Source organism: Esox lucius, chromosome 21 (assembly GCF_011004845.1).
Source record: "Esox lucius isolate fEsoLuc1 chromosome 21, fEsoLuc1.pri, whole genome shotgun sequence".
In the NCBI taxonomy this organism is placed as follows: domain Eukaryota; kingdom Metazoa; phylum Chordata; class Actinopteri; order Esociformes; family Esocidae; genus Esox; species Esox lucius.
Window position 1 is genome coordinate 22,593,966 of NC_047589.1, and position 14,436 is coordinate 22,608,401.

At 41.0% G+C, this 14,436-nt stretch overlaps 1 protein-coding gene across 7 annotated transcripts in view; it reads left to right on the top strand.

Moving 5' to 3' along the window:
- The first annotated feature begins 42 nt into the window (after window positions 1–42).
- arhgap28 (Rho GTPase activating protein 28) overlaps window positions 43–14,436 on the top strand; it is a 29,233-nt gene continuing 14,839 nt past the window's right edge. For 2 of the 7 annotated variants that reach the window (XM_010896626.5, XM_020041902.3), the window contains exon 1: window positions 69–309. In XM_010896626.5, the coding sequence (XP_010894928.2) occupies window positions 164–309 (146 nt within the window). In that variant the 5' untranslated portion in view covers window positions 69–163. The other 5 variants (XM_010896630.5, XM_010896631.5, XM_034289329.1 and 2 more) reach the window with 5 other exon arrangements.

Here is a 14,436-nt window from a genome sequence, read left to right on the forward strand (position 1 = left end):
ATAGCTCGCGCTCAAGACAAAAGTATCGGGTTCCACAGCGAGGAGTCACGAGCGTAGCCGCGGTAGGTTCCATTATTTATTTTCTGTCAAAAGTGGGGCAGCGTGTGCCAATGCGAAGTTCTTTGAACACCGTTGGTTCACAGTAGCCAGGCGCCCACTTGATATGATATTTTGGCGGTCAGCGATGGAAATTCAAGACACTGGCAGTGTCATTTTAACAGCTTACCATTCATACGAACCGTCCAGGATACATTTGGTGGATGAGGAGTGCTATGCGACGCCACTGTCTCCAAGACACTCTGCTTGCAGGTTGGCACCCCGGTTTTTAGAAACTTTGAATTAACACATTATAATAAATTACGTTTGCTTTAGAATGTTTTCTATACGTGTGTGTGTGTGTGTGTGTGTGTGTGTGTGTGTGTGTGTGTGTGTGTGTGTGTGTGTGTGTGTGTGTGTGTGTGTGTGTGTGTGTGTGTGTGTGTGTGTGTGTGTGTGTGTGTGTGTGTTATGGTATAAAATACAGAGTTTAAAAGGCTGGCTATAAGCTTTGAGAGCGAGCGTGGGAAATTGACACATAATTGTGGTGTCTGCAGTTAAAAGTTCACTGCCAAGCTTTGGTGATGAGTAGGCTACAACGTGTGGCCCTTCCTAAGAGCTTTCCAATGCCTTTTTAAAAATAGTTTCTGCGTTGAAGACAACATATGGGATCAAGACATTTAAAATTGTTTTAGGTGTCTCAGTTAATCCCAACAAAGGGGAAAAAATGCTGGGAAAAACTATGATTTTGCTTGTTGTTGTATGTTCTGAGGGGTATAGGATACATTTTGGGTTGAGGAATGCAGTGTAACAACAGTAATTAACTTCATTAACCAAGTTGCCAGTCTATAACATTTTGAAATATAGCCGTGGTTCTCAAAGTTTATACAACGGATACCACCTCAGAAAATATTTCACCGAATACATATCCACTAAAGGGAGCCCCACGTACCACCTGTGGTACATGTACCATAGTTTGAGAAGCATTGAAATATAGTGTATCTGTTTAATATTTACAGTATTCAAATAATTGCTCTGTTGCCTGGTGTCTGATCATAGTAGAGAAATGCAAGACCTAGGACGGCTTCTAAATCTCTCGACTTCTTTCTTGTCAACATACCTAGAAATAAAGATTAACTCTTGGTGAATGTGCTTGAAAGATTAGACTGAGTTCTCAGTCTGAAGTTTTGCTAAATAGGTTTTTGAATAAAACATAATACCTATGACAAAAACTGTATAAAGAACGTTCACTCAGTTATAGGTTAGATTCATATGGTCTAAGAGCTGATTTATCAGTCAAGTGGAAAAATAACATAATAGACAAAAAATGAAACAAGTGAGCTTATCTAGCCCTGTTGCCTAAATCAATACTTTTACCGGCAAAACCATGTGCATGTTTTCTGCCTATCTTACTGCTTTGTCTGCGTGATAAGTTCCAGTTGCAAGTAGAAAAGTATATTTTGCTTCATATATAAATTGGAGTTTTGTCCTGACAACTGTCTGAATAGGCCCGAAGGTGCATTTTCCTATTGCATTTCCCAGTCACCACACACAAGACTGTAGAACATGCAAATGGAACTCAAAATACTTGAAGTTGGTCTGTATTGTTCCCTAACATCCCATCTTAATAAATAAAGCTCTGAAGGCCCTGACTGGACAAACAAGCTCTGTGAGCCATGGAATATTCTATAATGCGCAGAATTAATGCAGTTTCCCTACAGACACTGTTAATAACCAGTCTGTGCTGCAAAATATTATCTTTAAGGATAGTAAGGAGCGTTGTAAAAAAACAGGCTGTTCTCTGATCTTCATGGAATCTGCCTCAGGTTTATCTAAGTTTCCTATGGTGGATTTAACAAGCCAGTCATCTAAGATTGTAGTCATTCATTAAGGCACATAGCAAAACAATTTGCAAAAGATAAATGAGTGTTTGTTATTGGGTAAGTCCAAGCACTCCATTCTTATTTCAGTCAGTTTTCTTCAGTTTGTTACTTAATGAACACCCCTGCATCATTTGGACTGCATGCTGATTTCACCTAGATGTGTTCATGTTTGCTTTGGCAGAACAACATTCATTTGACATTGAACTGAAATGTGTATTAATGTGGTGCCCTTGGTTTATTGTTATGGTGCTTAGAGTTTCAAGGTAACCACTGTGCAGTCAATTTAGACTTGAATCTTCATAGCAGATCTCCCCCATTCAAACACTTGTGCGATAGCTTGTGCTGTATGGGGAACCAGACTATATCTACTCTGTTTTGACAATGTTTTATTTGCTGCCACACATGAACAACTAAAACATGTTTTCCCAGCATGAATGGTTTATCTGTGTCAGTCCTCTGGGGGGTGATGTCAGTGGTTCCCCCACTGAGCTACCCAGGGTCAGACACTGACAGAGGAGCCAGCCTCATCTGGTGTGGCATGCCAAGAAGTCCACACTACTGCCGTCTTTAAGTCTGAAAATATTTACATTGTCCTAAGTTTGAGATAAAGATGGAAGTTCACTGCTTACATACATATTTCTAATCTGGTATAAATAGTGGATGTTTTCACATTCCTGCTCTTGAGTAATTCACTATTGAATATGTACAGTGGGGAGACCAAGTATTTGATACACTGCCGATTTTGCAGGTTTTCCTACTTGCAAAGCATGTAGGGGTCTTTCATTTTTATCATAGGTACACTTCAACTGTAAGAGACAGAATCTAAAACAAAAATCCAGAAAACCACATTGTATGATTTTTAAATAATTATTTTGCATTCTATTGCATGACATAAGTATTTTATCACCTACCAACCAGTATGAATTCTGGCTCTCACAGACCTGTTAGATTTTCTTTAAGAAGCCCTCCTGTTCTCCACTCATTACCTGTATTAACTGCACCTGTTTGAACTTGTTACCTGTATAAAAGACGACTGTCCACACACTCAATCAAACAGACTCCAACCTCTCCACAATGGCCAAGACCAGAGAGCTATGTAAGGACATCAGGGATAAAATTGTAGACCTGCACAAGGCTGGGATGGGCTACATGACAATAGGCAAGCAGCTTGGTGAGAAGGCAACAACTGTTGGCGCAGTTATTAGAAAATGGAAGAAGTTCAAGATGACGGTCAATCTCCCTCGATCTGGGGCTCCATGCATGATCTCACCTCGTGGGGCATCAATGATCATGAGGAAGGTGAGGGATCAGCCCAGAGCTACACAGCAAGACCTGGTCAAGGACCTGAAGAGAGCTGGGACCACAGTCTCAAAGAAAACCATTAGTAACACACTACTCCTTCATGGGGAGGATGGATGGGGCCATGTATCACGAGATCTTGGCCAACAACCTCCTTCCTTCAGTAAGAGCATTGAAGATGGGTCGTGGCTGGGTCTTCCAGCATGACAATGACCCGAAACACACAGCCAGGGACACTAAGGAGTGGCTCCGTAAGAAGCATCTCAAGGTCCTGGAGTGGCCTAGCCAGTCTCCAGACCTGAACCCAATAGAAAATCTTTGGTGGGAGCTGAAAATCCGTATTGCCCAGCCACAGGCCTGAAACCTGAAGGATCTGAAGAAGGTCTGTATGGAGGAGTGGGCCAAAATCCCTGCTACAATGTGTGTGCAAACCTGGCCAAGAACTACTGGAAACGTATGATCTCTGTAATTGCAAACAAAGGTTTCTGTACCAAATATTAACTTCTGCTTTTCTGATGTATCAAATACTTAGGTCATGCAATAAAATGCAAATGAATCACTTAAAAATCATACAATGTGATTTTCTAGATTTTTGAAGAGTACCTATGATAAAAATGACAGACTTCTACATGCTTCGTAAGTGGGGAAACCTGCAAAATTGGCAGTATATCAAAATACTTGTTCTCCCCACTGTATGTATGTGTGTTTCTGTGCCATGGTGTTTCGTCGGTGTTCTGGTGAATAATGTCTAAATATTGTTGGTGATCATATCTGAATGGCCCCTGAAAAAATCCATCCTGTTCTCACATGGAATTAGTATTTGTCTAGGATAGATAAACCTGAAGAAATTCAAAGGTCTTTCTCCCTATGCTTTTTCTGGTATTGGGGTATCAGAACATAAAGAAACCCCCTGTGATTTCACAGATCAGACTTATTGGACATGTTTAGTCACTTATTTCGTCCCTTTAAGGACAGTCACAGAAGTGATTTGATGTAGGACAGGGACGTGCCCATAGCCATTATCGCCTGTACAGAAGTAATGCCATTAATGACGAGTCATCTGAAGATTTAAGCAAGAAGTTGAGGGAAGAACATAATGTCTTTCTAAGAATAGAATTCCGTCTGGTATCACGTTCACCAGATGAACCGATGAAAACGTCAGAACAGTGCGTCCAAATGTTGAAGGGATTTGAACGGCACATCCTTGTCTTCAGCAGTTAAGCTGATTTACTGGTAGTATATCCAGCCCAATGTGACCTCTCCTTTTGGGAGGCCGTTGGCCTATTTTAAGGAGCGCACATTGTTCCTCATTGCCCTATTAATTAGCCCACTATTAATGACTATTTCCCAATCTAATGGCGTCTGACAACAGTTGCTGGTCACGTTACTCAAAGCTTATTGGTTATGAAGGGAGCAACCACATGACTGATGTGACCATTGCTACAATTCAAGCCTGGGAGGTCAGATGAAATGTACGGGATAGGGCTGTCTGTGTGCTGTATTACATGAGGTTCCCGTGTGTCTCGCAAACCCAGATGACATCATTACCAGAAGGTGTGTGCGTGCGTGCTGATTTTCTTTTCAGTAACAGCACGTGGGATGGGGCATTTTGGTCACCGGAAAGATTATTTCAAAGCTCACCCTCCATGGAGTATGTGACACAATGGCAACCCTTGGTTGTCTGCCCGCCCCCCCGCCCCCGGTGAATGTGTCCATTGTAGCCAGTCTCTTTCAACCTCCTGTGTGGTAATTAGTGGTGTTAATGGTGGCAGGAGGTTCTGTTGGGATTACAGAGGTTTTTCTATTTTTTTTTCTCAACAAACACATTACTGGCTGTGGATATCCCTATTAGGTGGCTATTTCTTGTGTTCATATCTTTTTTTAGATTGCTATTTTGGCCTAACTGTTTTTGATGCAGGCATTTGGAATGGATGACGTTTAAAAAAAAAACATTTTTATGTACCGATAAAAGCTGTTTAATTGGACATCAATTCTGGGATCCATTTACGGATTGCCGAAAACGAAGTAAACGCCGACATAGTTTCTTGCGGCATCATATCATCAACATTCCTCTGGCGTGGATTCTACACACATCTGAAACTGTGTTGGAGGGATTCAAATGCGTTCTTTCTTGAGAAGTTCAACATTTTGGTAATTCATTTGATAGAAAATGCTGTCTAAGGCGCCACTTCAGAGCCTTCAAAATGAGCTCCATAATTTTGAGGTCCGGTGACTGACAGGTCCATGGCACAGGCTTTATAGAGCTTTTTCTCCCAACAGAGCATTCCGTGCTCCTTTGGATAGAGGCACTGTTATGGATTAATGAACCCATCACAGTTGGTTGAAGGTGACCACTCAGAAAAGACATGTATGCTTTAGGGTTTTCAGTTCCCAGAAAGGGGTTGAGTGGACCTAAAACTTAGGCATGATAAGAACGTGTACAGCATGTCACACTTTAACAAATATACCCTGCTTTCCCTCTCGCATGGTTCCTTTATTTGGCCCATCAGCTTTATTTATGTCCTGTTCTTCAACGATGCTTATCTCACAGGGTCATTCATCCACAGTAGCTCTTTTGATTATCACTTCCCGTTTCACTGTAGATTTTTGAAGCCTATTTTCTATTCCGTCTGTGTGACGAGGAACTACCCAGTTACCGACCTGGAGGAAGTTAATCTTCTGCTTGACCAGATGGACATTAGAAGCCCTCTGAGAGTTTCAGTGATGTGCTGTTACCATCATCACATATTCTGTTTTGAGATGCACCTGTTTTTGAAAAGAAAATTGGAAAGGCGCTGTGGACTTTTGTGCAGTAAAGCTAGATAGACTTGGACAGGTTTCAGTCCATGAGCAGTGAAGTGAACTCTGACACATTGTTTCTGACAGTATCTGTAGTATTCTAGGCAGGACTGTGCTGTGTAATGAATGGTACTGTGACATTTGGTGGTACGGTTGACCATTCGTCAGTGAGAGGTTCACTAAGATTACTGGACTTGGAAGGCATGAACCTGCTGAGTGAAAGACTCATCAACTAATTCTGGCTTAGATCTTTTTAATATTCATTTCACATTATGTGTAGGAGAACACCACCGTATTCAGCTCAGTGCTTCATTACCTGGTGAGTGAACACATCCCCTCCAGGCACACATGAACTGCAAGCTGTCGTGTGCAATTTCATGTTTCATGGTGGAAACAACAAGAGCCTACAGTTCAACATTTGTACAAAGGGACTCACTGAAACATGAGTGATGTTATCCCTGAATGAACTGAATTGTAAGTATGTGTGTGGTCATCAACCGTCATCAAGTGTTGAACTTTACCCCTTATGATGACCAAGACTAAGTAGTTCTATTTTGGGACAAAAATGGTTGTCATGAAACCTAAATAAAATAACTGAATGTGAACTGCATTCAAGTGATCAAGAATTGATAGGTTAATAAGAATTACATGACTGAGGATGAACTCAGTTACAGAATGACTGGTGTCTTGTCACTGTGGTGTTTTGACAATGTGGCCTGTCCACATTCCACTACTCCGAGTTACAATTAAGAGGTCTATATACGTATACACATGAAGATTCCCGTATTGCAGACTGAGATTCAGACATTCGTCAGCTTCTGGAGCTAATAGACGGACCTATCCATACAAGAACCATATTTATAGTTTTCTGACCTTACTTAAAGGACTTTGTGAAGACTGGTGAGAGAGGCTGGTCTACTCTATTGTTCCTGTATTTCTATACATAATTGGACTTTAAACTAGAGTGTCTGATCTGTGCTTCTATAGCTGAGAGTCTGAACATGGAGAGAGGGCCTGCCATCCTGCACAGGTAAATACACCAACGTCCCCTGATGCTGGTCACACCTGTAGCCTACACAACGGTTATACAAACTGTTCTCTCCCTTTAAGGGGATGTGGTTGAACACTTGATAGTGATTCTGTTGTGAACTGTTACGGGTGAGTGGTTGATTTTTCTAGTGGCTAATTATTTGCCGTGATGGCTATGTCGTTTTACAGTTCTTTATGGTTTTACAATTTCTTGATGAATGGTAACAACAGACCATGCAGTCGTCTTCTATAGTAAAATATTTATTGTAGGAAAGTAGTGTTTGTACGTGCGTTCGTGTGTGTGTGTGTTGACATCTATCACAACGTAGAGACACTCTTTCGATCAGAAGAAAGGTTTGGATCGCTTTAAATTAATAATTCTGTGTAGTGAAAGATCTGGCTCACATGTTTGTAGATATGTGACATTGTGTGCTAGTTCTGCATTTGATTCACTGCTTCTTGGCACAAGTGCTGCTTTGCATAGCATGCCAGGAGGCAGTGGGGAGACGTGTGAATTTGAAAGGGAAATGTTCGCTGTGGAGTCGATATCAGCAGATTCAACACTCACTCCCATTTTCTAGCCCGTTACTGCCGGGTTTGCTTAAAGATATGGGTCTGGACGTGCAAGTCTGATGTAAATACACTACTGTGGCTCTCATGGCTACAAGGCTGTGAAAACGTATTAATATAAGAAGTAAGAAATACAAAATTTCTCTCGAACCTAAATTGATGGAATGGCTTGCTGCAATCTTCAACTCTCCAGAATCCATTTACATGGATGTAGATACAAGTAGATGTTGTAAAGTGTTTCCCTGAAGTGCCTCAACATTGCAGGATTTCTGCCCTGTACACGTGAATATGTTGATCTGATGATGCAGCAGATATTTGGGTTCATTATTGACCCGGTCATCAGTAGAAACTATAACAAAAGTATTCTCCTTGCTCTAATTCAGTTCATAAAAATGAGTGGTATGGAGAAATTCCTAAGCATATTCAAGGACATCGTTTGTTTACATTTACTTTGCTTACAAGCATTTGTGTAAAATCAGCTGGCTGTGACGAATAGCCATGGGCCGTCCACAATTCACAAGGTTTTATTTGGGTTAGGGAGGTTAGTGCTATCTGGGCACTATTATTACACTCTTGGGACTCCTTGTTGCTGGTGCTTGAAATCTGACTGAGGTCAAGAGTTGAACAACATTTCTTTTGTTGCATTAGTTTAGCTGAGTGTCGCAGTGCAGCTTGGCAGGGGAAATATGAGATCATTTTGCATATTATTATAATTTTTTGCCTCTCTCAAACCCAGTTAGTCGGAAAGATCTTGAAAAGGCCCTGTGATGTTGTAGCTACAGATTAGCCACTACGGAATTTGGGAGAAGACTGTTGATTTAAAAAGGGGTCAGCTAAATATTAAGTACATTTTGGTACAAAACAAGTTTATAATTTGGGTTAAGATGGAGTGTGACAGTCCAAACTAACGCATGAAGCTCAACACAGACATGTCTAGGGGATTTTAGTCTTGTGTTTTACTGAAATCATTTGTTTGGGTTGAAGGAGCTCATGTAGCCTGACTTCATAGACACAACGTCTCTCAGTATTGTCCACAGTCAGTCCTGTGCCCACAAGAAACAAGAAAGTGAAACTTGAAACTGGGATGTGAACATTTCATTTCTCAGCCCATTAACAATGTTATTGGCAGTCACACCATGTTTAGCATCTACATGCAATGATTAGCTTTAGTCACTTCAGTCTGCATATACTTTCTTCTACAGCAAATCTCAAATTTGAACATGCATATTATAGCACCTTTTAAGTAATAATTAGACATTACTTTAAAAGGTTTAATGGGCAAGAGATTTGTAGCCTCAAGATAAATAAGCTTTTTAAATAGTGTTTGTTGTTACATCCATGTTAGGCAGGTTTGTCACCCCAAAAATGTATGTTAGCTGCCTATAACTCTGCCAACTAACACTAATTTGAGGTATTTTGCATGGAAAAAGTATTTGTAAGTATTGCATTGAAGTACTAATAAATCAGTAAACTAGAATATAACACTAGAATATAACACCACATTGTCAAAACGAAATTGACTAAATTGTTGGCGCGTGACTTATGTGCAACATTTACATATTTTATAATGTAGTCTAGTTTTATATGTGATTTGAACCCCTTTCAGAGGCCCAAAAACATTACATTTTATATCCAGTTACCATTTTATGGTAATGTTTTGTCAACAAGACAGAGTATACAGTCCGATAACAGTCATATAACAGTAAATCTATTCTCTGAGCGTACACCTAGTGGCACTTGGACCATTTGGAAGGATGAGACACACCATCTTCACAGGTCAAACTGGATGCATCTGCAGCCAGGAAGTTCCCCCTTAAAAACATGATCAAGGTTGGACCTTTTATCTCATGACAAATCAGTCTGAAAATGCTGTCCCTTTCCACGTAGCTTAATTAAGTTTGTGACGTTATAAAAGCTGTGATTGTAATGTAGCTGGCGGGTTAAAGAAAATGGATGGAAATGAACTAGGAGCAGCAATTTTCCATTTCGATGGAGGACTTTTTTTTCTCCTCTTTTTTTACAGCTAGGCTATTCAAAAAGCCTCATATTGTTCGGGAGGAAGACTTACAGTGCGACGTACAGGTCGTCCAAAACATGAGAGCTGAGTGTTAGTAGAGGCAACCCAAGAAGAAGACCTATAGAGTCTACATTAGTCATGGCCACTGTTACTCAGCCTAATTCATGATGACACTGTCTTATGTCAGGACCAGCATGTGACCACTGACCAATCTATGATCCATTATCTAGCTAATGACCCTGAGGGGCCAGAACATCCTCTTATAACTCATGAGTCATTACTGATTCGATGGGCCATCTCCAAATACTCACTTGACACACATACAAGCACCCCCCCCCCCCCCCCCCCCCCCAACACACACACACACACGTATATACCACTTAAGCAATGTACATTCTCAATCTAGTGTTTTAATCAGTGCTAGGCAGCCATTACAACATGGTTACTATTGATCTGTTGTTGGAGGGTTCAACCTGCTGTTCAGCTCTTAATGCCTCTGCTTTTAACCAGTCCTTTACTGAAGAAGAGCACTCTATGAGCTGACACAGACGTATGTGTGTATTTCCCTCTCAGAGGTTAGGTTTAGGGTTAAACTTATATTATTGGACATTGTTTAGGGCTGCATGATTAATCACATTATGATTGAAATTGCAATATAGACTTATTGTGTTTTTATCGCAAACTTCAGATTTTTGGTGCCATACAAATGTGAATGAGATGCGCTTTACGTGTCCTTGTCTGTCCGTCCGTCATCAGTTTTTCTGTTTAAGTGGTTTAGGGAGTATTTTATCCCTTCATTTTATGCAACCGCGCACAGAAGTAGCTGCTACAGACTCCGCAATATAGGTCCCCTGAAAAGGGGACCGATGTAACGTTGTTTTGCACTAGATTATTTTTCTCTTCTTTATGCAACTTTACCTTTTGTTTATTGGCTATTTACATTTGCTTTGTCAATGTTTAAGACATTGGTAAAGTGTTATATGTTTCCAAGGCACATTTATCAGTTTAAAAAAATGTATTCAACAATTCTTCTTAGCTTTTCGCTTCCCAGCTGTCAGGGGCCAGTAGCTTTTCGCTTCCCAGCTGTCTGGGGCCAGTAGCTTTTCGCTTCCCAGCTGTCTGGGGCCAGTAGCTTTTCGCTTCCCAGCTGTCTGGGGCCAGTAGCTTTTCGCTTCCCAGCTGTCTGGGGCCAGTAGCTTTTCGCTTCCCAGCTGTCTGGGGCCAGTAGCTTTTCGCTTCCCAGCTGTCTGGGGCCAGTAGCTTTTCGCTTCCCAGCTGTCTGGGGCCAGTAGCTTTTCGCTTCCCAGCTGTCTGGGGCCAGTAGCTTTTCGCTTCCCAGCTGTCTGGGGCCAGTAGCTTTTCGCTAGCCAGTCAACATGTTAGTTGTAAGGTTATGTTTATTTTTGGAATGCCAGATATTTTAGGCCCTGGCCAGCAGACTTAATAAAGAAAAAGGTTTGACCTACAAACTGATTGAGATCAAAACATGTTGATGTTATTTGCAAAGCTTCAGAGAAGAAACAAAAAGTATGAGTCAAATTTTTATGCATGAGCTATGGTCAGCAATTTGGCATGCATTCTCTTTGATTTCATTGCTGAAAGGGAATGGCTAATTTACTGTATAGCAGAGCAGGAAAAAGTGTTTTAGACAGATTTACTTTGATAGAGGTACAGTGAGATGCCAAGTGGTTCTGGCATATTTTTTTTTTCCACTCACAAATACTTTGCAGCAGTGAGGCATGAAGACTGGCCACAGAGGAGAGTGGTGTTGTTGGTCCGGCTATTGTTGTTGGATTGCAGCCCCGGTTCTCCGGCCCTGATGTTGACATTCTTGGAAGAATTAGGTCATGATTGAAGGGTCCCTGAGCTTTCTACTCTGATTACAGACCCCATGCCCATGTTCAGCGTGCTTTCTTTCTACTCTCTCTGCTTTCTCTCCATCAAGCCCAGAGCTCCACATGTTTCCAGTTTAATCTCTCCATCACTTTTGACCTACATACGATGTTGAGGGGGGGGGGGCTGTTCTCCATTCATATTTACCAGAGTTCTCATTTCAGCTTTGGTCATTTAAGGAAAATTTGAATATGAAATATTAATATTTTCTCTGTCTGATTTGAACTACTATGGCGATCCCTATTTTTCTACAGAAATGCTTAGCCGTGAGATGCTTGGCCAATCTCTGAAGATTTAAATGTTTTGTGTTAAGTGTTATATTTTTCTGAGAAGCATACATGTCTGCCTGTGGATGTGTTTGATGGTGTTTGTATTGCTTTCATCATCAAGTAGAGTCAGCACTGTACAATCGTGTAAATAACTGTCAAATACTGGGATGGATTGCTAATGAAATGACAGCGGTAATGGGAGTGCGATTTGCAGTTGAATTAAAACTAATTTGTTTTCTCTCCTTTTCACTGTCTCTTTCTTGTCTCTCTGAGTTTCTATCACAGAAAGAAAGAGATGGAAAAAGGGAGAGATGTAAACATGAAGGGAGTGGTGGGCATGTAATGACCTTTTACACAGGGAGTTGAGACCTAACAAAGATGAAAGCCGAGAAGAGGAATGCTCAGCAGCAAATGTGTGGAGGGAAGAGGCAGCAGGACAGGGGAAAGGGAGAATGGGAGGAGTGAAAGCAAGGAGCAAGATTAGGGAGACTGGTGGAGGAAGGGAGTTAAGAAAGGAGGAGGAGGAGAAATGGACACTGGAAACTTGTGACCCCCGTGGAGTGGGTTTGGGATAGATGGAGAGAGAGAGGGAGGTAAGTGGGAGCTGAGATGGTCTTGGGTTCCACAAAGAATTTCAGTCTGCAGGAGGATATCCTGAGATAGTTGCTTCTGTCTTTCTTTATGTCCCTGTCTCCCTCCTTCTCTCTCTCTTCCTGACTTCAGACTGGTTTGTTTATGTGCTGTGGACAGTTACCTCTTTCTCGCTCCCTCTTTCTCCAGCTGGATGCGGAACTGAAAGGTAATCTGCTGTTTCCTCCTGAAATATTATCGTCTTTGCGTGCCTGTGTCTGTCTCTCTGTGTGTGCGCGCAAGTTTGTGTAGTCTTCCATATTGATTCATCTAAAGTGGAACATTAACAAAAGGACTCTTGACAGAGGTGTGGATTCTCACCTATTGTATTTACTAACATCTGCAAGAATACTACAACTTTATTTAGCTGTCGTGTTAGGTTGAAGTTTATTTTGTTAGCCTATTTGTATGGATATTTCTTTGCTTGAGGAGTAGATGTATTTCAGTTGTCTTGGTTTTATTTACATTTTTAAAATGTTAGATGTTTATAGGTAACAGACCTGCATGCCTGGTGACTTTGAGCTTGTACTCACTGTTCTTCTGTTGTTTAGATAGGCCCACACAGATGTTTTTATTCACTTATCTAAATGAATTTGGAATACATGTGTGCAGAAAATATATTGGAAATTTTTCATACTTGACATGTATTTTAAAATGTTTTTTTTTCTTTATTCGTACAGTGGTAAACTGACTCTGAAGTATACTGTATAATGGTGGCTGATATATTTTTTAATTAATGTCAAGTTCTGTAGGTTTTCAGAAGTGTACAATATTAGCCAGCTGCTGTATTGTCTTGGTGTCTGTGGGAGGCTGGAGTGACAGTAGATCGGCCTACAGTACTGTACGTCACTGGAATGTAATCGCTTTCTCCTTATACCAGCACACGCCTTAGAAATCCACCGCTCCAAAAAGTAAATGAACTTGACATTCTTTTTTAAATGAAACTGCTTACCATGAGCCCAAGCTACCTTGAACTAAGCCTGCCTGTGTCATGCATGCCTTTACTGGTCTGGATTTCCTGATCCAGTACCCTTATAAGGATGCTCTTGTGTTTTTGAGGCCGGAGATGAACCATTCCCTGGATAAACTGCGGTGACTTAGTACTTTGTCTGCTCTTGTCTTTGGATTTCCATCTGAACTTACAATTAAATAATAAAACCAAATATTTGTCATCTGATTTAGTTCTAGAAAAAAACATAAATGTGAGTTTGTTTCTAATTTCTCTAAACTGCACTGATCTCTGATCGGGTCTTTGCACATTTTCTGATGATTTGCACCTGATCCTCGATCGGCACTCCTTATCTGAAATGCATTTTGAGTTGGGTCCTTTCTTATCTTACTCGCATGCATCATAGCAGGCGATCTAGTGAGGGGAAAATGCCCAGGGTTGTTCAGGGACAGTGCAGGTTGAAGACTCTGCTGAAGTGTCATGGAGGGTGAATAGAGGCCATGTGTTGATGCCAATCAGATCTGGAGGCTTTCTTCAGCCTTTATGGCTGTGGTTCGTCATGCCAGATGCTTATCAAGTATAGAACATGGTTTCCAATAAGGATTTTGGCTGTGCGTCTGTGAGTGTGTGTGTGTGTGTGTGTGTGTGTGTGTGTGAGACTATGAAAAAAAGTATGAACAGAATGTGCTGGATAGGGGGATATCAAAACCTAGTAACCAATTGGTTGCTCTGTGTTGAGTTTGTACTTCCCACTGGATTTAGGAATCAGCAGAATTTAAATAAATAGGAAGCGATTTCACTTTAGGTTTCACTGTCTGTTTGTGCTGATAAGATGAGAAACTTGTTTGTCCCATTGGTTGCATCTCATTACACAGTGTGCTTAAGGTAAAGTGCCCAAACTGGCTCTTCAACAAGCACAACATATTTCTGTATATTGAAATACACAATTAAGTGATTCTGCTCATGGGTTTTTGTTTGTTCATTTAAATTTGACTGATATTTGTATAAGAACACCAGTGTCCGTAAGCCTGTATGGTGATAGTTAAGACTTCAAGGGTTCTA